The sequence below is a fragment of the Molothrus aeneus genome, chromosome Z (assembly GCF_037042795.1).
Source record: "Molothrus aeneus isolate 106 chromosome Z, BPBGC_Maene_1.0, whole genome shotgun sequence".
Classification (NCBI taxonomy): domain Eukaryota; kingdom Metazoa; phylum Chordata; class Aves; order Passeriformes; family Icteridae; genus Molothrus; species Molothrus aeneus.
The window spans coordinates 67,444,098-67,468,756 of NC_089680.1; the positions used below are offsets into that span (position 1 = coordinate 67,444,098).

Consider the following 24,659-nt stretch of genomic DNA (forward strand, 5'->3'; position numbering starts at 1 on the left):
GGTGAAAAACAAAAATACCTTTTTTTTTTTTGCTTTCTTACGGAATTAACTTTTGCTATTTGGCAAATGGCCAAAACTCAGAACCTGAACTCCTTATTCAGGCATGAATGCAATAGATAACCCAACTTTCAGCTGAAAGTAAATAGTGATTTTCTGACCTATAATAGAACCACACAGCTGCCTTCTCCCTCCTAAAATAGTGTCAGCTGCTGCTGCCTCCAAGTGAAGTAGCTCCTTTGGGAGAGTCAAGATTTGTTTTTGTTGTTCAGAAAGGGCAATGATATGCAGGGAACAGCCACATGCATCAACTCCTCTGAAGGAAACCATTCCTGAAGTCAGGATACAAATTTCAAACTGTACTGGGTGAGAACAGGGTGAAAGCCCTGCTGCTGATTGGCAGAATGTTGCAGTGTGATTTCCTGTTTCACCTATCCCAACCCCCCCAGGTATGCCAACCTTCCCCCTCCCCCTTTTGCCCTCCTGCCTAAGAGCTGTCCATCAATCTTAACATTCCAGCAAGGGCATCGTGTGTTTGGCAGAAGTTCAAAAGATGCCCCTCAGGTCTGGGCTCATTGGCCTGTCCAAGTGTCTGTATCCCTTGAGACTTCCTCTCCTCACACCTGGTTGGTGCCTCACCTGTCCCTTCCCTCCCCCTGTCCCCGGGGGTCCAGGGTTCTATTGCGAGCTGTTACCACATTCAGAGGTCTACCACCCTAAAATAAAACTCTGGATTAAGACTCTACAATAGAACCCGCTCCTTTTCTCTTCACCATCGCCTGAACCTTTTCTACCAGAGGTAAATTGAGTTCCTACTTTGCCTGGATTTGTTGTGAGTGCCCAGCTGCAGCATCCAGCTGGCCAAAGGTGTCTCTGGGGTAAAACGCCACAGCTGCCACCTTTGGTCCAGCAGCAAGGGCTTGACAAAGCCAGGCACGACACACCCGGAAACATCGGGATTAATATTCTATAGCAGAAGGTCCCCACCTCCCCAGTTTACAGTCAATAACCAAAACCAGAAGCAGGTTACAGCTGAAAGAGTGCAAACCCTAGTGCATGAGATTAAAAGAAAGTCAGCTGGAAAAGCTCATTCATCTTCCTACTTGAGGCAATGAGGAAGAGCCTTGCAAGTCTAAACCAGTGGAGCATGAGCAGCAGAATTATCAACTGTGAGAGGCACTGACTTGAGACACTGAAAAAGTGTCCTGTGTGAGTACAGGGCTGGCAAAGGTCAAGCATATCTGGCAAGCTCTTCCTGTGCTCCTCAGTGAATTAACCGCTAAAGGCAACTTTACTTTTAATGTGACCAAGGAGGAAAATAACTGCATCTCATCGTGTGTGCAGCTTCAGTCTCAAACGAGGGCTTCTGCTGCTGATGTAATTTAAGTAGAACAATGATGTTCACAGGTTACCCAGGCAGGGATTTCATTGCACAACAAAGGCAAGTTATGAGGCAAAAAAAATTCCAGGCTGTACTAATTTAACATGATTTTGTTGGATCATGTTGGATCTTGTTCCAGTAACTCCCCATTTTTCCACTGGTGGGAGGGGAACAAAGCCTGGGATATGAATATAATTAAGCCATAGGTTGCATTTAAAGGTACTTTATATTGCAGGCTACACATTTTCCAGAGGAAACACATATTTAATCCTCAGGTACTATCTTGATTTCTTTCTTTTTTTTCAAGTAATTTTACAAAGTACTGATATCTAACTCAGTGAACTATCTATACTACAACTCCCCATTTGAACTCCTGATTTTCTTTTATTCAAAAAAATGCCTGCCACAAGCAGAATAATTCAAACAAGAGAGAATGATGTTTTCACCAGGAGCACATAGCCTCCAGTTGATAACTTGGATCCAATCCCAACATACATGCTGACAGACAAAAGAAATGGAGGGGTTTTCTGAGGCAATACAGACAACTTGCAATGCTGCATGATACAACATGGGAAAAAATGGAAACATACTCGGGATCTTTAGCAAAACCTTGACAACAAATATTTTAAAAAGCCAGACATGCTACTGCTACTCCACCCTAATTTTTGCAATGGTATTGAAAAGGTTTCAGGACACACTTGCTCTTTTTTAAACTAAAATAATGTGCAAATTCTTCTGTCAAAAACAAAGATGATAACCCTCACTCATGTCTCCTGACACTTGTATAAATTACTTCTTTTCTATCTGAATTGTTTTTATCCAGAATATAACTGATTGGTTTTTATAGGTGTAACACAATCACAGCATTTGATCTGAAAATCATTAGGCTTTTGTATATACGAATAACTGAATCCTCTCCGTCTGTAAATACGTGTTCCTTTGCATTTCTTGAGTAGTGTTCCCTTTTCAGTTATCCTGAGGCAACAAAACCATATAAGTACTGTTTCACACATTAGTGCAGTAACCATTTTTCACAGTTAATACTTACATAAACAGGATGGAGATCCACTCCATACATTTCCAGAGATTTGGCCACACCTAAGTAGTTCACTTCTGCCTCAGCAGGAACTTGACCCCTGTAAACACAACTATTTTTAAGAATCTTGTAATTCCAATTAACATATCAAAATAGATCATATTAATAAATATAGTTTTCTGGACACATATGCAGCCCTTCTTACCAGTTTTTAGACTCTCATGGTCTTTTCAACTCTGAACTTCTTATTCCAGATAAGACTAGATCTCTAGAGGTCTCCTAGCACAGACATACATGCTATCACACATATAATGTTTGCCTAATGCACTGCCTTTTGCCTTTTTATTGCTGCCACAAAAACACTTCACACATTTCATTTTCAGGCTTCAACATGCAAATAACTTTTTTTTCCCCAATAATTACATTATTATTAATAAAGCAGGAATAGAACGACTGGTTGGGGTACTATTTCCCCATGAAAGTGTTGAAGGTCCTGAAAGCAAGGTGGGTAACTTCAGAGAAATTATTACCTTCTCCATAAAATCTTGCCAACAGTAAGTCACACCAGCTGGTAGCATGCAGGTCTGCTATGTTGAAAACAAGATTTGGAGTCTGTCTCATGAGATTAGCCATTTCAAAGATCCTGCCTGCCTTCCTAGCTACAGATATCAATCCATCAGTTTAAAAGTACCACTGGCAGGAAACAACTGGGAAAACTGGTAAGGGAAATATCCTGGCTGGTAGGAACATATTTGACATTACTGAAAATTAACTTATTTTCAAAAAGAACAAAACAACTAAATAAATTCAAAGCCTTATCTTCAGAATTTAATTTGCTCTTTGCTTAATGTCTGTCACTGATACAAGAACAAGAGTCTCTTTTGTAAGCCTGAAAGAGCTGAAGTCATGTTTTTGTTTTCACTTCTTTTTAATACTTATCTGAAAGCAACTGGCTGTTATTGGGAAAGTACAGTACATGTTGTAAAAATATCAGCTCAAAAAGATGCATATCCTGCTTCATCCTGTTGGTTTTCTTGGGAAATACTTCACTGGATTGCTACCTTTCAAATTCAAGGTGTGAAGTAGAGCATTCTACATTCAACATTTTGACCAAAGATCTGGAAAAGTCCTGGAATAGGCACATTCCTGCTTCTTGTGTCACCATTCTCTCTAGCCTAGAAGCTACCATCCAGTTTTTCCCAACTTTGTGTTATGGCTGACAAAGAAAAAAGGACTTCCAAGGTCAAAGACATGAAGAAGCAGTGTTGCATTAATGCAACACATATTTAAAGGCATTCAAAGGCATTTAAAATTACTTCTTTGTATCTGGGAGATGGACTGCTTTAGCTCATCTTATCCATGTAGCAGGACTGCCCCTTTTCCAGGTGCTCTTCTGTCCAAGGACTCCTGGAAAAGCAGCAGACCTGAAGCTTGTAAGAGAAATCTCTTTCTTCAAATAACTTTTTTTTTCCCCAATAATTACATTATTATTAATAAAGCAGGGATAGAACGAATAGGACTATTCATTCAAGGACTCCTGGAAAAGCAGCAGACCTGAAGCTTGTAAGAGAAATCCTTTTCTTCAAATCCCAGTAGATGTGTCATTCATTATGTGTATTCAGAACACGCAGAACACTGGACATTCAGCACATCAGTAATGTCACATCTGTCACAGCTTTTACACACTTTTGCTGTAAAAATTTACTCTGCAGCCTGATTTTTAAATTTAAAGTCTTGCAAGTATATGTCAGAAATGTAAGCAAAATGGTCACAGGGGCTGCATTGTCTCACTGAATTTGCAAATAGGCTAAATACCAGTCCTGAGCAAAATGGATTATTCCATTACTGAATTAGTGCTAGAATACAATTCCAATTTAAACCCTGCTGTTAGTCTTTCCTTACTGACCAGGCTTAGAAAAATGCTGATGCACTTATTCCTCTATTCTCTCCTGCTTCTGAAAGGACCAAAAAGCTCAAATGTCAAATAAATTTTTTGAGTGTGTTTTTATAAATACTTTCAGAGTAATATATCATGTTTTGGAAACCGAATTTGCAAAAATATTGAAGGAAGCAAAGATGTGAGCTGGAGCTTCTGAAGGAAGCAGATGGAAACCAGAGGTAGAAGTCCTCCCAAAAGCAGATGGAGAAGCCAGAACATGAAGGGACGAAGAACTGTCAGGGACTGAAATAACTCCCATTACTACAAAGAGTGTTTCATTTTTATCATGTGTGAAAACACAAACTCTCCTCAGCATCACACATCCCAAAACTAAAGCAGTCTTTGCCAGTGGGAATGACAGAGCTGGCAAAGTGACAGCCATGCAGCTCACACACACACACACACACACACTCGTTTCTATGGACAAAGGGCACCTGAGTGCCATTTGAGGCCCTAAGCAACATTAAAAGCTGCTTTTAAAGCTAAATATCAGGGGCATTTTTGCTTTGTTTGTACCCTACTGGCAGCATGAAGTGTTGATTCAATACACAGCAGCAGCTGACTTGCCAAGCACCAGTCAGAGATAAATCTCCCACAGCCTGAAATGGGCACTATCAGCAGCACAACACCAGCTCTCCTGTCTGCACTGAGGGATTCTGTCTCTCCTCCAGCACCAAGTGTTTCCTCCCTCACAAGTGAGCCCCAAAGTCACAGCTTGATCCTCCAGATGTGCCTGACAACATCAGGTCGCCTCACACTGCTCTCTGACCTTGGAACTGTCATGTTGGTTTATAGATGGGACTACGGTCACAGTAAGCAGGCTGCAGAGTCAGAAACCCCCACCACTTTCTTCCCTCACCTTTCTCAAAAGACTGCATCCTTACTGAATCTCCAAATAGCTATTGTGCTGTGTAAAAAAAACCCAATACCTGAGAGGAAACATGCAACCAAAACCAGTTTTTCTTGACATAACCAGGAGAAGGAAGGTATATGCAGTGCCAGCTGTTTTGAAAAAAACAAAACAAAACAACAAAAAAAAAACAAAAAAAAACCCAAAAACAAACAAACAAACAACAACAACAAAAAAGCCAACAAAAAAACCCAAACCAAACCAAAACAAAAAAAACCAAAAAAAACCCAAAAACAAACAAAAACAAAAACAAAAAAAACAACAACAACAAAAAAAAAAACAACAAAAACCACCCAACCAAACACAAAAAGCCCCCGTGTTTCCATGCTGGGATCCAGATAGAATAAAACAGTTCTTCCAAACCCTATCACACACCTGTCCCTAAAATGTCTCAGGTCAATGAGATAATTTGGGATGCCCACACCCATTATAGCTTCACACTCCTTAGCTGAAGAGACTGTGGTCACCTGTGCAGGAGTCAAAGCTGGCAGTGCTGATGGTAACAGTTGGGCTGAAGTAGCAATGAGTACACCTTGGCTTTCCTCTCTGTTCTGATGCTGCTAAATCCCTGACACCCAACTGCAGCCAAGCAGCAGAACAGTACCAGGGCTCCAGATCAGTTAGTGGTTGACAGTGATCACTGCCCTTCACAACCACTGGCCTCTGAATCTAATGACTACAGAAATTTGAGAGAGAGAAATGAAGGCTGCTTAGTTCACAGCAATTTTATCTCATTTCTCACAAACCACTTCTGTGATGTTGAACCAAACTAACGAGCTGTGACTCAGTTTCCTCTCTCTGGAATGGAAAAAAACAATACTTTTTTCCTTTATAGAAATACATGTAGTAAGTTCTCTGAAAAGTATCAATTAGTATAAGGCTGTCATGCAACCATACAGAAATAATTAGTAACAACAGACTCTCTTCCCTGGAAGAGAAAGCTCAGGTCAACGTGGCAAATGGCACAGACTCCAATTACTGGAAAACTTTTCAGAGAACAGCTGTGACCCTGAGTTAATACCTATTCTCATTAAACAAGACACATGTAACATTAACACACAGTGCTACAGGCAAAAATTACTTAATCTTTATCCAGACTGTGGCTTCATTATGGGAAAAGAATCAAGAAATTTAGATCTACTACAAGATGGGTAACGGATTCTCTTCGCATTACTTTGACAAAGGCTATGATGAACACCCTTATGAAAGGGTTCTTATTGCTCTCATCTTCATAAATGGTTATATCACAATTGCACATAACTTGGATTTGTTAGAACAAGCTTCCTTACACTTACCAGGAACATGAACTTGGAGATAAGCAAGTAAATGTTTATTTTGGCTCTACATATGAATTTTTGGCATATGTTTTATTAAAACCGCTGGCTCTGAAACACCCATACCTAGGTCTGACACACCTCACATTTCCAGCTATTGTCCTAGTCACTTCCTAAAAGAACAGCTTCAATACGTAAAATCTCTTCTGCTTCTGAGAGGTATAACTGGACTCCCTGTGTCCTTTCCTCAAGTCTAGAAACCTCCACTTTGCCCCACAGGCTGTTCCTCCCCACCTGCCTAGCATCCCTGAGTCTGGTATTACCTGCCAGGTTCCCAACAGAACTGAATTCTTACATCAGAGTCTTGTGTATCCTCTCTATGGCATCCTCCAGCTCTTCCTTCTGGTCAGGAACGAAGCGGTACTCGGAGACATAACCTGCAGTGTGCTTGTATGGGTCATAGTCCCCCAGCTCAGCTGCAGAACACGGGGAGAAAACAGAGGTCACCTGTGCTTCTTCTCAACCAAAAAACATGTTATACAATCCAACTACCGGTGCCCAGCTACCCCCCTCCAACTGACGGCAAATTTTATCGGCAGTCAGATAAGAAAAAAAGGAATGAAGGAAGAGAATACAGAACTATTCACATCAGCACACATAAAAGCAAGAAAAAATTGTCTTTACACATTTTAAAACCTATATAGAAGGTAAGAGCTAGAAAGAGCTAGAAGCCTTGTCAAAAGGAAACCGACTGCTTCTACAGGCCAGACAAAATTTTAACCAAGCCAGCTAAGTTTGAATTCAATGACATTGATTATTTGGCAGCATATGCAAAACAAGTGTAAAAGAAAAGCCTAGTTTTGTAATATTATGCTCTCATGATATACTTCAATATTACTGGCAGAAAAGTTCCATAATATTGCTGGGACTTTAACATAAACTGGGAATACAAATGGAGGTAAATATCCTGTGAGTCCTGGAGGGAAGGTCTTCTAATGGTGCTTCTTGTGAAGAATCACAAGCTTTCCTTTTTCAATAAAATATTGGTGTATTTCCTGGATATTAAATTCACTTTAAAATAAAAACAGCTTTCAAAAGACTTTTCTTAAAAAAAAGAATAGCCAACGTAATTTTGTTTGATGCAACCCTGAATTTGTTCACATTAGTCATGTCTGTTCATATATCGTAACATAATTATAAAACAAATATCTTGGCCAGAATTCACATCTACTGATCTTAACTATAATTGCATCTAAGAAATTCTGCAAAAGTTAATATTTCAGTTTTTATAACCCTGGGTAATATCTGTACACCAAGTTTTACTGAGAAAGATTTCACAGGAGCTTTCTATCCAATGCCCACTGAGCCAAAACCATAGACAAAAGGAGGCTTCAAGAGCCAAGAAGGAAAAGATTCATCTAACTACTAATGTTTCTTTCCTAAATGTTGAAATGAAGTTGCTAGAAAAAGATGGTGAGCTGCTCAGTAGGGATGTTGAGAAGTCTCACTGGAAAACCTCCATTAAAATTATGCATTCAGTGTCTGAGACAGACATTTCTCAGGTGTCTTTACATATTTGAAACAACTGCAAGCCCTAAATACAAGGAATGAAGTTTTTTATAGAGCCCATAGGAATGCATACCTCCTAGAGCCTGGACTAACTTTAACTCACTGTATGTAACCTTGGCCATGCTTTAACTCTTCCCTCTCCCATAAACTTTCTCATTGTTTTCCACTAAAAATATTTGAGATTAGAATTACAGGAATAGGACACTATACCAAAACAACAGCTCTCACCACCTTACAAAATAACTGAAGGCCATGAATTTACTCCTTTTATTCATTTCTCATAATAAAATGAAGATGCATCATTGCATATTTTCCTGCTTCACACTTGAAGTATTTTTCAGAGAAGGCATGTCTGCCAGTAAACTGAAATGTGCATTGCAAACAATTTTTAGAGAATGACGTCATATTTCTTAGATGGCAAAATAAAGTAAAAAATAATTGTACACAAATAAATACTACCTGAAATTTTAGCTTTTCAGATACACATATAATCCACCACAAAATCCTGTATTAGGCCCATTCCTGTTTCATACACAAGTTATTCTGCCCTGTCATTCTAAATGGATATAAAAGGAGGACTATTTTTTATGTTACATTAAGTGTTGTTGAGTCACACTTGTACCACCAAAAATACAAATAATCTTTCCTTGATACATATCACTTTAGACAAATCTAAATTTAACACAGAAGAAATTACAGATAGAGGTCCCAGAATGGCACGTCACACAATTTTTGGTTGCAATTCTGTTTGAATATAGATCTTGAGCTGTAATGGAAAAAGAATACCAGCTCCAGTAGACAGAAATTCCTTTATAATTGATTGCTAGTTCTATTAAGCATGCAGCACATAACCTCCACTCCTGAAAAGATCTCTACTGATGAATGAATGTAGATAAATACTAAATAAAATGAAAATTCTTCACTTCAGGTCAGATCATATTGTCCCATTAAGTAAACTTGCATTCATATGGATATCATGTAATTTTTGAGATAATACTTTATTTCCCAGATTTGAGGTTACTAATAGCCTTTGAAATCTGTAAAACTCCTGATGAAGGTTTTGTCATACTCTACATGTAATCCAAAGTCATAAAGACTTGAGTACGTGATAAAATATTCACCAGCAAAGCAAATAATGATTTTAAAGTTTCTTCTTTACACTAATTTCTATATTACTCCTGCATTATCTATTCAGAATGGTCATTTATTTATAGCTCTTGAAGTGAAATCAGTCATGCTACTTCTGTTTGGAAGCAAATGCATGAAGTGTTAATGCTGTCTTCAGTCATCACTTAAAATAATCACAATGCAGGATTGAAAGAAATAAGCTCTCAGAGGACCAGGAGAACTTACACTGAATTATGTATGCTCCCAGCTGTGCTGCAGTGTTGATTGGACAAGGCAAACGGCCCTGTAGAACATCTTGCTTTACCTGCAAGAAAAACTGATACCTAAAACACAGAGACAAAAAGTTGTTATTTTAAGGCCACTTAATATTTCAAAATTATCCCTGTAACTGTGCACATACCATGTACCATAACTATGTGACAGTAAATGCCTGTATTCCCCTCTAAATTACTTCCCCTATTGATCCTGAAGTAGCAAAGATTCATCCAGTGGAAGAACCCAGGAAAGGGAGCACTCCCTATTTTCCAATCTGCTTATACTGTGCAGATGCAATTACTTATCCCCCTAAAATTTCATTTCCCTCTTTTGAACTTTCACAGAGCAGTCAGGAAGTAGGGAAGAGGGATAGGAATCAGAAAAATTGAACAAGAAACTTATCAAAGGGCAAAAGTTTAACCTCATCATGGGATCAATGTAAAGGATGACCGGGTAGTGGATGCTTGCTTACTCAAATATTTCCTCTCCACATACCAGACTATTGACTACAATGCAGCAGGGAAGTTTGATGGAGCCCATGAAAAAGATGGATGGGTGTGCCATCAGCAACTAAATGAATCTGTCATAGCACAGGATACTCTCCTGCTTGGAATAGTGATAGCAGGGGTGAAAATGTAATTTTCAAAGTCATAACCTGCTTCTACACTTGATAAAGCTGAGACCACTTAGAATGAATCAATATTCCCAAAGCAGATGGAACAGACAAGATAACAAGCCATTATAAAGGATCTGCAGTTTTGCAACATTCCATAATGATTTATACGAAATCTTTTAAATACTATTTGGATTTTGTCTGTTTTTATTACAACAAATTTATGCAGTGTTTCACATCAGCCTAAGTTAATTTCTTGCACTGATTTCCTACAAAATGTAAAAAAACAATGAAGGTAATTTTTTACAGAAAGAAAAAAATCTTCCACACAAGCACATGGCTTTTCATTATTCACTGGTTCAATTTTATCTACATAGAGCCATTCAGCTACTCTGCAAATAATTTATTCTGTGTTAGTACAAGTAACTTATGAAAGCACCTTGGAATGCTCTGTAAGTTCAAAGTGCACCTACACTGATTTACAAACTGCAGGTTACATGATAGCTGACTCAGAAAACTTAAGGTTCAACCAAATTTTCTAGACTTTAGAAAATTTAGAAAATGTTCTCATCAGCCTCTGAATAAAGATACCCATGTCTTTCTGATTAATGATTTCCCACAGATTTTGTGCTGTGGAACAGATGTTATGGTAGGAATGTCCATCCTCTAAAAAATCGTTAATGTTCTCTACTTTAGAGGAATGGCATTAGCATAGGAATTTCCTGGGAATGTCTCTGGGCAATACAAAGCATAGACACTCAGTGTTTCCTCACTCTAAGCAATACCTCAGTCCTGCTTCTAGTTTATGCTTGCAATCCTACCTAGATAAATCTTCCCTGTATGAATTATGATAATGACCAAGATGATTTTACATCCTCTGTGAAATACACAATATCATCTTTCTGATATGAAATGCATTTCTGTTGCACACCCGTACTTCTCTTAGCATTTCTCCACCTATACAAAGCAGAGTTTGGAAGGAGAGGATGCTAAAAACGTACTATCCTTGCAGCAGGTACCTGTATTTCTGTAGTCTCAAAATAAAATAGCATAGGAACCCTCAAAATACACCTGCATCCTGCACTGTTAATTGCTTAAGTGACTACTGTAAGGTGAACAATCTCAATTCCCCCAGAAGCCACTGAGCTCCTTGCCTTTTGTCCATACCTATAGCTAAAGTAGTCTCATCTTGTGTGCCTGTGTTTGTCATGCATATATTAGAGTGCCAAATTACAAGTTTTCTCTAGCAAACATATCCAGCAAACACTGCAGTGTTAGCTTTTGCCAACAAGCCAGACAGATTCTGCTGCAAAGCAATTACAAATTTGACAGGTTTTCATTATTTGCAAAGAGTAATCATGTAATGGCACAGATCATCAGAATCTAATAACAACAGAGCTAGCTCTCTTGTCCATTAAAGTAATAAATACATGCTCCAAAGAAACACACCCATTAGTACAAAGCAGTTAACACATCACTGGAATTACAGAGTTAGGCAGAATATTATTATTATTATTACAATGGAAAAGAGGATCTTTAATACCTCCTAAGTAAAAGTACCTTTAAGAGTCCCTTCCAACCCAAATTATTCTAAGGAGATGGTGGTATATTAGTAGTAGTAGTAGTATCAGTAGTAGTAGTAGTAGTAGTAGTAGTAGTAGTAGTAGTAGTATTACTACTACTACTACTACTACTACTACTGGGATTGGGATTACTACTGTTATTTTCCTGAACAAAAAAAAAAAAAAAGCCTTTCTTCCAAGTTTTAAGAGCCTATGGGAATAAGTGCTCACAGAGGTTGAAGGCAGATGGCTATTTAATGTGTTTCATAGAAGACTGACAATACCATTATATCACTTTCCTAGGCTGGCCTTCTGTACCACCCAAGGTGCCAGTTCTGCATGACCAAACACTGTCAAGTCATGACCAGAGGCTTCCTAAAGACACAGGGACCTTTCTTGACTGGATTTGCACGCTAATCAGCAGTGTAGATCATTGGCTGGCCTTATCATAGGGCAAAAGAAGAACTTGTGAAAATTTAGCCCCCTGGCCCCACCCTGCCTCCTGAGAGGCAATCATAATTCTGTTGCCAAAGTTCCCTTCCCAGGGACACCTGTCTTTCCCTGTGAGGAGGATTTAAAGCTCTTCTGGGAAAGTACAAGAAAATGGCACCAAATTTCCATAGCACAGGGGCATCCCATTGCTGCCAGCTTATGTTCTTATACCTGCCAAGTCACAGCATTTTTTATTTTTACCAGGCCAGCCTGAGTCTTGTTACGTTTGAGACTTCCATTCCTGTTGTGCCAGTTGGAAACAAAAGAATTTTCTCACTCTGGAGTAAGAAAAATATTCTGCCTGTGCTGCAACTTTTGATTTAGGAAAATTAAAAACCTTGCATGCATTCTAATGAATCCTCATGTGCCACATTCTTAGGACATCAAAAGAAGTATTTTGGCATTTGTTAATGCGAGCCAGCACACTAATTTTGTCCGCCTACCTACTCAAATTCTCAAATTTCCTTTTGAACCTAAAGTTAATTGTCCAAGACATTTAATAAATAAAACACACAGATAACCCCAAAACTGTGAGAGAGTTCAGATAACCTTGTGTGTGTGTCTGTGTGCAAGCATGTGCATGTGTTACTGTGTGCATCCTCATACCTTGCAGAGATCAAGCTTAGGTAAAAGAATCAGAGGCATGCAACTCTTCAATTTCCTTCACATATTTTTAGTAAGTCCAAAAGAAATCCCCTTGAAAAACAGTTCTGGAATTTAAGCTATGGCAAATAAAGAAGAAAATTCCCTGTATTTATATCTGATATCAAAGTAAACTCTAAACTTGGTTATAGCATAGTATAAATGCAGCTGTAACATTGCATTACTGAAAATATGGGAAAAAAACCCAAAAACCCACTCTTAAAAATGCACATCAAGGCCCTTTGATTTTTGATGCACCAGAGAATATCTTTTCTTCTTGGGCTTCCTAACAGTCCTCACTATCAACCACTGTGAAGTTAATCACAATTTTCTTTATACACACCAACATTCAAGCAAAAACATTCAGATGTTCAAGAAAAAAAACCAACCCGGGCACAACAATATGCACCTGGTTGAAATGTATTGCTAGCCTGAGATCAACAAACTATACTTTTATTAAATACTGTACCTTGTTATTTCTTCCTTAAGTTTACATGGATCTTCTGCATAAAATTTAATGCCAAAATACAGAGTGTATGGTGGTCCAGCTGCACGAAAAAAAATTGGTGTAAAAGTGAGTTGTCATGAATGGCTAATTGGTATTAATTGTTACTAGTTGACTACAAAACAGCTACTAATAAGCCTATCTTAATATTTTATGAAACTTAAAATTTTCAGAAAAAATGTTACATTCACACAGCAAATGGTTATGGTATGCTAAGCATGATAGAGGCATCACAGACACTATAAAATTATACTAATTAACAATAACACCGCTTATTAGCCTAAAACAAAATTTCAGCACACAGCAGTCTTTGGACAATAATTATACTATTAAATGATACCATGTGTAACCCATGTGTGAAATTTTGATACAAAGAACTGCAAGCAAAGAACTGCAATAACAAACTTATTAAGAACTATAAATCTGTAGAATATTGTGCCAACTGTGTAGATGGAACATTGTTACTTCATCTTTGTCCTTTAAGTTCAAATTAAATACATACTGTTTATCAATTCTTTATGTTCAGCGAGGGTCTTTGCAGGATCCAGCCAGTACTGTGAGACAGATAATTATGGAAATTAGTTACTTAACTTTGAAAATTAGCACAGAACAATTGGTTATTCATATCACTTAACCTTTTCTTCTCCTTCCCTCATGCTGAGCTGACAGGAAGAACTGCACTCTCATCCCTGGAAGAGAGAGAGTGCTGCTGCTTGTGCTAGTAAAAATAAGTATCAGCTGCCATGAGAAGTTATGTTTTTCTGTGAGTGCCACAGGTCTTGAGATCAGTGCAGGTGAGATTAAATACTTCAGTGTGGTGGAGAAGAGACAAGAATCTCATCTGCCTTTTCATTTCTCCAGGGAGCACTTAGCTCTGTGGCCGTGGCACAAACCCACGCTTAAAATTACCGCGCAGCTATTTATTATTTCAAAGGCTGCCAAAATTTTCCTGAAGAATGCAAGAGGTGGGAGGAGGAGCAGGAGATTTCTAACATTTTATTTGCAAGCCAAAGATGAATGGAATTTCATGGATAATGCAAAGACATTTTTCAAACCAAAGTCAGACAGTAAAGATGAGAACATTTAGAGATCCAAGAACCCCAACACCAGGGCCCTGTGAGCACACCTGGGCACACCTACACAGTAATGTGTGCTAGATACTTGTTAAATGCTTGTACAGATGGATAAACAGTGTCAGCTATAGTTACACCACAAGCTGATAGACTGAAGTGCCAAGAGAAATGCAACAAAAAAACAGTGTCTCATTAACCCAGCGCACTTGCACAGCAGTTGCTGACAACAAACCCCAGGGTGGTGAATGCCAAGGCAGCTCCGACTGCTGCCTCCGCCCTTCCCATCTCCTGGCAGCCCCTGGGACACCCCCAGTGCTCTCCCACCTGTGCCCCTGCACAGGCCTGCAAACAGCTCACGCCTGCTGCAAAGGGCTGGAGGACACAGCACCTCCTCACCCAGCTGCAAGGGACCAGCACTGAGAATCTAAAAGTATTTAACATTTAGAGAAGAAGTGGGAAAAAAATATAATCATTTTGTTGATTATATTGTGGATAGTTGCATTGGGATGCAACTATCCAGTTGCTAAAGGGACTAGTTTACTAATTGTTCTTTAAAAATGCACACAGTATTACTTTAATAACTTTTTATTAACTAAGACTGATTAAAAAGGTACAATGTTATTAAGGAAAATAGCTCCCTTTTAAATTTAGGTAGAAATTACATTAAGAAAATGTTTTAAAGTATACAGCATAAAGAATAAATGGACTCTTTTGTCCTTTGTACTTTTACAAACCTGGCTTCCATACAAGCCAGGTATGTAAGCTGCATGCAACCAAGCTCCATGCAGTATTTCATAATTAGCCCTTTTAAGTGCCTGCAAGAACTTTACCACAAACCTGGAATCTTAATTTTTTGTATCTGCATAGGGTTAAACTTGGGTCAAATTCCATGAACCTGCTTGAAACAAAATATTAACTAGGTAGAAATGTTTGCTGTAGTATCAATCAATGAAGTGTCTGGTGCAGAAAGATCTACCAAATTCAAACTAAATGTTGGACTGTCTTAATTAGATTCTCACAATCAAGGTGTTAGTTTTTGATCACATTTACAACAGAAGAAACACAGTTTTGGAGAGAAAATGTGTCATTTTTCAATTAGAATCTGAAATTAGCGAGACTTCCTACAGCCTAAGACAACACTAAGAATTGGAATTGCTGTATCAGATTTTTCCTGCAAATATCCAGTGCAAAGAAGCTCAATCTGCCAAGTTCAGGATGTCCCTATTATATAAGAAATGTAAAAATTTTCAGGCAAATCTTGCATATAAATGTGTATTTAATGGTACTATCTTTGTTTTTAGAATCTGAAGTTATATAGATTACATTTATTATGATATCATCAGTGAACTGATCCTGCTGCACTCTAAAAGTTTATTCTTACTATCTGTAACTCACCTGACCATCAGCTTTGTGTCTGTTGTTTTAATCCAATAATATTCTTCTAAAATTTCTTGTTTCTACGCAACATTATCAGTCTCCATTTTCTTTCCACTGGTTATGACATCTAATTTAACACACACAAACAATTCTCTTTCCTCCTAGATAATTTAGTATATCATGCCTGGGGATGAGTGTAAAAATCCATTTAAAAAAATTTCATTCAACAAAATACTAGCTCAGTACAATTTGACTTTTTTCCTAAGATCTTGAAGACAAAATATGCTGTACATTGTATGACATTAATTCCCTGTATTGTCATGGGTTAACTCCTACCTGCTGTGCTCTCAGGGTTGTGTGCTCAAACAGAGCTTCCTCTGAGCAGGGGAGAAAAACACACCTACATTGCAGGGTGGGAGCATGGTGCAATATGAATGAATATCATTATTTGTCCTTCTGTATTTGTATTTCTCCACTTAGAGCCCTAGAAAGGTATCAGTATGTGGTACATTCTGATTATAATAGCTCATATTAGCACTATCAAAAAATATTTACTGTTGTAAATATTCTTACTGCTGTACTATTTTGTGTATATAGCATGATTCTTTTGGCATTTCACAAAAGGGAACACCTTTGGGCTTCAGGAGGACCCCTTCCCTCATCAAATTCTGCTCAGCTTTTCTTGACATATCATGTATTAATACTGCAATCTCTGCCTTTTGTGTACCTCAATAAAACACTGGCCTCTTCCAGACCAGCTTGGCTATCCTACACACCCTGGCAAAGCCACAAAGGCAGTAGCAAAGGGACTGTGTGGAGAGCACCTGGGAGCTGCAGCACAGCAGGAAGCAGCAGTGAGTGGCAGGACAGCCCTCTCCAGCACCAGTTCACCCAGCCCCTGGAGAAGTACACCCCTGGAACACTGTTTTCCCTAAATACTACAGCAATGAGAGACTGTAGTGGGAAGAGTGTGGCCAGCAAGTCGAAGGAGGTGATCCTGCTCCTCTCCTCAGTCCTAGTGAGGCACACCTGGAAAACTTTGTCCAGTTCTGAGCTCCCTAGTGCAAGAGTGACGAGGAGCAAAAGGATAGGGTCCAGTGAAGGAAGGGTCACAGAGATGGTGAGGGCTTTGGAGCATGTCTTTTATGAGGAGAGGTAGGATCTGGGCCTATTTAGTCTGGAGAAGAGATCTCACTAATGCAAGTAAGTATCTCCAAGGCAGCTTGCAGGAGGAAGGTACCAGACTCTTTTTAATAGTGCAAAGTGACAGGACAAGGAGCAATGGGCATAAACTAAAACACAGAAATTTCCACCTCAATACAAGGAAGAACTTCCTTCCATTGAGGGTGGCAGAGCACTGGAAGAGCTGCCCAGGGAGGGTGTGGAGTCTCCCCCTCCAGAGACATCCTAAAACCTCCTGGGTGTGCTCCTGTGTCACCTGCTCCAGGTGACTCTTCTTTGTCAGGGGGTTGGACTGGGTGATCTCCAGAGGTCCCTTCCAACCCAATGAGCCTGTGATTCTGGACAGAGTTTCCTCAGCCACCCTCAGCCTCTGCTACACATATTCTGGTGATTGTGTCTCACCTAGAAATAGCAAATGGGGCACAAAGTCCTGGGAGATGAGGCAGAAGACACAAATGACCTCTCCAGGAAGACCCAGCTGAGAACCATATCCACATTGAGAACCATGAGGACAGTATCTAGCGTCAACTCACATTAATTTGGGTGCCAGTACTCTCTGCAGTAATGCAATAGGCTCAGGTGAGGTTTAGATGATGGAGCACAGTTAGGGATTCTGTGGCTCTCAAAGAAAATTGGTCTTTTTTTAAAGAACTTGCAGCACTAAGAAAGGTACTCAAGTACCACATGAGAAGAAGCACCATGTAGTTTGTCAGCAGAGGGACTATCAGGAAACACTACTGACAACACAGCATTAGCTGAACCCATCTGTTCACTGGGGTGTAACTTTATATCATGGATTTTTTAATTCATTATTAAATGTTGTACTTTAACCAATTATTAGAAGAGATATTTTGTTGTTTCTTTGGAGACCTGTCTTGCTCAGGTCTAAGCACTTGCTCAGCATTAAGTAGATATAGGTAATGCTATTCTGACATCAACTTGTAATCTTCCAGAGCTTGATTTTTCCATTTGAATACTGTCCTTTTACTGTGGAGAGTTGGGCAAAACCTGGAATGTCAATAAAGCGAAATTTGTGCAATATGACCAAATTACTACCCTAGAGACAGGGTTATCCAATTTATGCTTTACCCTACTGTTAGTGCCCCTGCCAGTGCCACCCAGTTCTGTCAATCTGCTGCATCCAGCTGTTCTCACCGGCTAATTAGTTTGTTGGTGTTCAGGAAGAGACCATTTTAATGCTACACATTCATATACACTACATAGCACAGTGAAACCTTGTTCACTCATTAAAGCCCTACTGGTAGTACTAAAATAATTATGATACCACCCACATAAGAGGTAGCTCACCAACACAGCACTTAAAAGACCACCGGGAAGTGCTGAGGCATGCAAGAGTAATGGGGAAAATAACCAAACAATCCCTTTCAAACCCTTAATAAGAAAAATGTTTCTTTTGTGACTGATTTGTGTTCTTTAAAATACATCATTTTGTCTATGCTGCTTTGTTTGTCATTCAGTTAAATCTATAGTGTGACAAAAAAACCTGACAGTACAAATAATAAAACTTTCCCCACCACAAGCAACGTATTAATAGGTAGCCCAACCCCCAAACCCTTTTCTCCCTCTGAGACTAACTCAGGACCATGGTTTTAAAGCTAATTAGCAAGGTAACCTTTTTCCTCTTCCCTTAGGAAATCTACTGTGGTCAATCCAAAAAATATCCAATCCAAAATGCAGATCTAGGCTTCTTGCCAGCTATTACTGAACTAATTCCCACAACAGCCCAGAGAGTTTTAGCCACAGTAAGCATGCAACTAAATATATATTTACAGCTAAAGCACAAGGTGTTGTTTGTTGTGTGAAAACTTTCCATTCTACTGCCCATTCTTAAAATTTTACAGGAGTTCACTAAAAATAGCAAGCTAGCAGCATAAAACCACACATCATAAAACATATAAAACTACACACAGTAGCACTGTTTGGCTCATTTATGAACTTTTCAGATGAAGGAGCATCAATTTTTTGTTATCCTTACATGGACAAACAACACAAGCAGGCCTTTTCACAATGGTGTGTTACAGAACAGCCCAGGTGCAAAGGCAGCCCAGGTGCAAAGGCAGCCCATGTGGCAGCATCTCCATGGCTGGGCAGGAACACTCCATAGCCTTGCACACAGCTGAGGTCCTGTATCCACATGAGAAGGCCAGAGTTTGTGTAAGAGCAGGCGAATGACAGAAGTGGGATAAACACCTTTCTAATCCATGGGAAAATCAAGAATCACAGTGGCTTCCTGACACTGAGCTGGCCAGAGGATAAAGCCTAAAGCTAACATTAAATTAACACCACTGGAGCACCACATGAGAGAAAAAGTAGAACAAAAGGATGTGCCCTAAAATGTGCTTTTGTGTGTCCTTTCATAACAGAGGTGCAATCCATTTTTATACTCATATTTTCATAAACACCATTAAACATACCCTGTGCATGTTTCTGGAAATATTCCCAGGAACAGCCATTTCTATTTTATTTGCAACCACAGCTAAAAGGAAAACACTTCTGAGAGCAAAAAATACCTACCTGCTGTTCATTCACACCTCAAATTCCTCAGGAAATCAAAACCACCATTTTTAACAGTCTACTTTAATTCACAGCTGAATCTGGCCTTCATCTTCATGGAAAAAAATGATTAGAAGCTCATCAAGGAACTGAATTCATACATTTCTGGACTATGGCACAGAAGTTAAAACACAGGGAGTGGGGCAGTCTGTAGCTCTCAGAAGCAATCAGCAATCTGCTTAATACTGTTCTAAATTCAGTCTTTACATGATCAGTTTCTGGTTAACAGAAGAACTCAGCAAATGTTTAGCCAATTCAATAAGTTATTACTATATATAGGTGAAACAGGATCTTGTGCAGTGTTATCATCACTAAACACTGGCTTCAAAACTGTAATGGCTTGACTTAACTTAACCATAGGCCCTGCACTATTCCCTTCATAATTTTAAGGTAGCATGAAGACCATCCTGTGAATACAGCACTGGTTTCTCTTGCTGAGCACTCCCTGCTCCTCACCTCTGCCTGCAGCAGTCCTGCACAAGCCTTTGGTAGGGTAGACAGCACTGCTCCAAAACACTGCCTGCTTTGGCTGAAACATCTCAGCCTGGCTGAAACATCTCCTTGTCTATTTAGGATGGAAACGTCTCAGTGGAAAAAGCCTCAGATGTGGGGTGAGTCCCTGCCAAGGAGGCTCTAGAGAACATGGGCTCAGGGACACAGAGATGGTTCAGGAAGAGTGAAAATGGCACTGCCCAGCACAGCCTGAAACAGGTGTTTGGCCAGTGTTGCAGCAAGTGAAGCAGGCTGTGATGCACTCAGGGGTGCTCCTTCCCAGGCACTGCAGCGCCAAGTGAGGCTGAGCAGTACAGAGCACCAGGCACTGGCTTCAGGGCACAGTATTAAAGAGGAAAAAATATCAATCCTAAGTTCATATAATAATTTTTTTATTTGTACTTTCTTAATTTAGTTTTCAACAACATTTAACATTTGATTCCATTCCTATCTAAGATGCTAATGGCTATTCCAAGACTTTATTGGAAATAAACAAAATAAATTATTACTGGAAACCTGAGCCAGGAAACAGTGAAAGTTAGGGGAAGTATGACAATCTAATGCTGTACAGGCAACCAGCACAACAGGGTGAATTTTATGCATGGCAAATCCAATCTGCTGTGTCTCTCACTCACCGTTTGATGACTTCGGTCACAGTAGCGCAGCCCAAAGTAATCTATTTCCACCAGGTTTAAGTGACGAAATACGTAGCCCAGGACAACCGACCCCTTCGTTGACTTCTGTGGGAAAGAATTTACACAGCCTATTCACAAAGATGTTCTACCTTTGTCAGCTATGTGCAGTGGCATTTATGCATTCAATTGGCTTTGTCTAGAAAAAAAAAAAAAAATGAGGCAGTTCCCAGTGCCTTTAACAAAAATTTCAGCAGTAAAGATGAAAATATTTTGCATGTTTGAAAAATAATTCTGTAAGATACTATTAGGAAGCTGGCAAGGTAGTAGTTACACAATACCAAAAGAAAAACAAACAAACAAACAAAAACCCCATGGTTCTAGTGAACACAGCATTTTTCAAATCCCACTCACCCTTCCAGTACAGACCTGTCACTCAAGCTCTGACAATGGAGAACAGGAGGCAAAACTGCCCTTAAGACCTAAATTATACATCATTAACTTCTCTGTTACTAATCTTTGTAAAGACGGTTAGTTTTATTTGTTTTCTTGTAAAATATTTTTGATAGTAGAAGGGAGAACAGTCCAACACCCTGAATTGAAATAATCCCACTGTTTTCTTGAATTGCACTTCATTAAGTGTCTACAGCAGTATTTGCAAACAATGTCAGGGGCAATATGCTCCATAAAAAGCTCACTTCCACCTGAATGCCTCGTATTTGTTGGTTGCCTGGCAGCCAACAACAAACAGATGAGGAAGATGGAGAATAATTACACAGAAAGATCCCCTCTCAGAATCAATTAGAGCCTTTGATGATTACAGTCCTAAATTCCACAAGAAAATATGGACATAACTCATAATAACGTTTTGCTTAACTGCTTCATATTTTATAAACTACTAGACTGTAGTAAAGTCACCACAGAGAAAATAAACAGAAAGTGGAAGCTGTGAGATATTGTTTGTGCAGTTTCACTTTCTAACCTATGAACAGATAATTTCAAAATTAAAATGGCAAATAATACTGACTAAAAAATTCTTTAATTTAGTTCTGCTGGTGAAGTATTAATCACATCACAACAGTGAAGGTCTGGGTTTTTTTCAGCAGGTGCATTTGGTCAGGATTCATATCTAATCCCACGAGCAGGGACAATACAACAATTTCAGGTGGCCACTCACAGACTAAGCAAGCCATAACAAGGTAAACATCTCTGGTAGGCTGGAAATAGCATATCCATGCTATTCACCAGATCTACTATACATTTGCTTAAATTAGGAGAGGTACTTGAAAGATTCTCTTTGTCTGAATCCATCAGACTGGTTGTTTACATCAGGCAACTGCAATTACATGTTCCCCCAGCGTGTACAGTGAGCCTTAATGATCAGCCACAAAAGAGAGGGCAATCTGGGGGGAAACATGATTAAGGTAAGCAGAAATTCACTACATCTCAATTTATCAAGTTGGATAAAGCAGAGAAAAACAGTGATTTTATCATCAGTTTCATCAATAAGAAGCTGAAGTCAGGTTGTGAGAACAAGGCAAGACAGGCTAAAGAGTGACTATCAGGAGCACTGTGGAAAAAAAGTTGGAACAAAACAAAACACACCTTAAAAATACTAAAAATACAGGTTTTATTACTAGACAGTAGGGATTTAAGACTGAAGTAGTAATTGTCCTTGCTCATTTTATTTTTAAATTAGCTGTCATTCAAAAGAAGCAGAGGAGATATCCCACTAAAAAGGACATTGCTATCTCATCATTCATGTATTGGACTTGATGATCCAAGGGGGCCCCTTCCAGTGGGCATGTTCTGATTCTGTGTCATATTACCTTGAATGCTGAAGGTAAATTACCTTCAGCATTGTTAACTATTTCCATCATCACTTAAACAGTACAGCAATGTCTTGGGAACCTAGGACTGGACAGGCATCTTTAGAAACAGACATAAGAAAAGTTCAAAATAAGCAAGCAGCCCTGACTCCAAACGACCCATGCAGATAAATGATGGCAACACTTCCAGCTGTGCACAACATTCAGAGAACATTTTAGACTAAAGGATCTCCAGCCTCAGCCACTCAGAGTCGATGGGTTTTGACACAGTTAACACAGTGAGGTCAGCAAACCCTTGCAGAAGGTACAAAAAGAGGTGCCTGCACCATGGCTCACAGGACACATCGAGTGGTGCCCACCCAAGCCTTGCTCAGCTTCTGTGACTGTGTGAAGTTCAAATCTGTTTTCTTTCAATGAGCTTTCCACTCCTTGTCTGACCAGTACCATTATTCACAGTGTCATTTGGTTTTATTAACAGCACTGAGAAACAGTGATTGAGCCACCAAGATGAAGCTGTCAATTTCAATAATGCAAGTATTATTTTACTTACAATAAGAGTACACAATCCTGGGAGTAATCAAAGAAGCTTAAGTCTTAAAGGAGTTCAACTTTCATGACTCTGCACCAGTTTAGAATGCAACTACCCTTCTTGTCTGGAAGTCTTCTGCTTCATTAAGTTGAGGACTGCTCAAGGAGTTTTTGGGACAGCTTTCCTTCTATGGACCCTAAAGCTGGTGTGTTATCCCCAAGAAAGATGCATATATCAGACCTGGTTTGGTTAAAACTAAAGCCCCCTTTTGTTCCTTTCAGAGATAAAAGGCTTTAAACTGCTTTTTACTAATACTGCTAGGCAGATAGAAAACATAAATTCCTATTAATTTATTCTCTTTTGATGCAGCTCAGTTAACATTTCAATAATTGCAGATCCTCAGAAAGAGGTGGTCTGGCTGTGAGGAAAGGCTGAGCAAACCTATCCAGCTTACAGTGGCTGGGGGCTCTCCACCTCTACAGCAGCAAGGTGCTCAGTGCTTTGGTTACTCACAGCAAAAACAGACTGCATGTTGTAGTCTCCACAGCCCTCTCTGCCAATCCCTTTCACATCTTTCAGCACAGCCTGCTGAACACAAAGAAGTGCTTTGCAAGGGAACAGCCAGGATGTGAGCCAGGACCTATCCTCACACCCTTAAACCTTCCTTTCCTTAACCTTCTATTTTCCCAGCACTGGGGAGCACAGTCCACATAAAACACTGACCCTTGGTGAAATCACTGCAGACTCATTTTCAGTTAAGTTCTCAGTTTTAGCCACATGATTTCAGGGTTTCATGCAAGTAATTTGCATCTTCAAGTCAAATCAAGAAAGAAGTTTTGCTGATGAATCCCTTAGTAACTACTTCTCAGTCCTGAAACACATTTTTACTGCATTTGCTCAAAGTTTTGCAAACTAAGAGAAGCCATCTTATTTCCCCTGATAAAATTACAGCAAAATTCAGCAAAGCTGGAAACCAAAACTATCAAAGACGTTAACAGGATTACATTCACATCATATGGCACTGCAAAAATTACATAATCTGCCTTTCATTAAGCTCAGACTTGCAAGAGGTTTGCATTCTTAGGGGTAAACCCAAGTACACTTGAAAATACCATCAGCAATGCTTTCAAGAGAGAACAAAGAATTGTTTCAATGAGTCATAACATCTTGCTTTACATGTTAGCACTGTGGCTTCATAAACCAGAAAGGCAGGTTTATACTGGCTAAGAAAATGACAGCCAGAACATTCAGGAGAAGGCTGATTTAATTGTAGTTTTCTTAACCAAATTGAAATTATTCTTTTAAAAAGAGTACATAGAGTTCTATGTTTTAACATATTCATATTACTCTATATTTAGACACCAGAAATTCTTATCTTTCACACAGCTCACTGCTTTTTAGCTCCAGTGAGGTTTTTCTTGTTGGGTAGTTTTTAATTTTCTCTCTTGTGTTGTACAGAGCAGTGGAGGCCACATCAGAACTATTACTGGCATTAACTGAATTTAAAGATAAAATCTCTGCCCCAGTAGGATGCTAGTCCCTCTATTGAAGGAAAAGTGGTATAGGTAGTGAAGCCTCTTGTTATTGTCTCTTTTAGATCAAGCAGACATCATGGGGCTTTTCTCCTGAAAATAATTCAATCCACACACTCTACCTCTTACAACCCAA

The 24,659-nt window shown here is 39.2% G+C and overlaps 1 protein-coding gene across 2 annotated transcripts in view; it reads right to left on the reverse strand.

The window, feature by feature from the left end:
• EPB41L4A (erythrocyte membrane protein band 4.1 like 4A) overlaps positions 1 to 24,659 on the reverse strand; it is a 119,044-nt gene that overhangs the window by 51,175 nt on the left and 43,210 nt on the right. For both annotated transcript variants that reach the window (XM_066569103.1, XM_066569101.1), the window contains exons 2-7: positions 20,637 to 20,741; positions 13,806 to 13,857; positions 13,268 to 13,346; positions 9,460 to 9,557; positions 6,893 to 7,013; positions 2,427 to 2,514 (exon numbers count right to left, since the gene is read on the reverse strand). In XM_066569103.1, the coding sequence (XP_066425200.1) occupies positions 2,427 to 2,514; positions 6,893 to 7,013; positions 9,460 to 9,557; positions 13,268 to 13,346; positions 13,806 to 13,857; positions 20,637 to 20,741 (543 nt within the window). The remainder of the gene's footprint in view (positions 1 to 2,426; positions 2,515 to 6,892; positions 7,014 to 9,459; positions 9,558 to 13,267; positions 13,347 to 13,805; positions 13,858 to 20,636; positions 20,742 to 24,659) is intronic.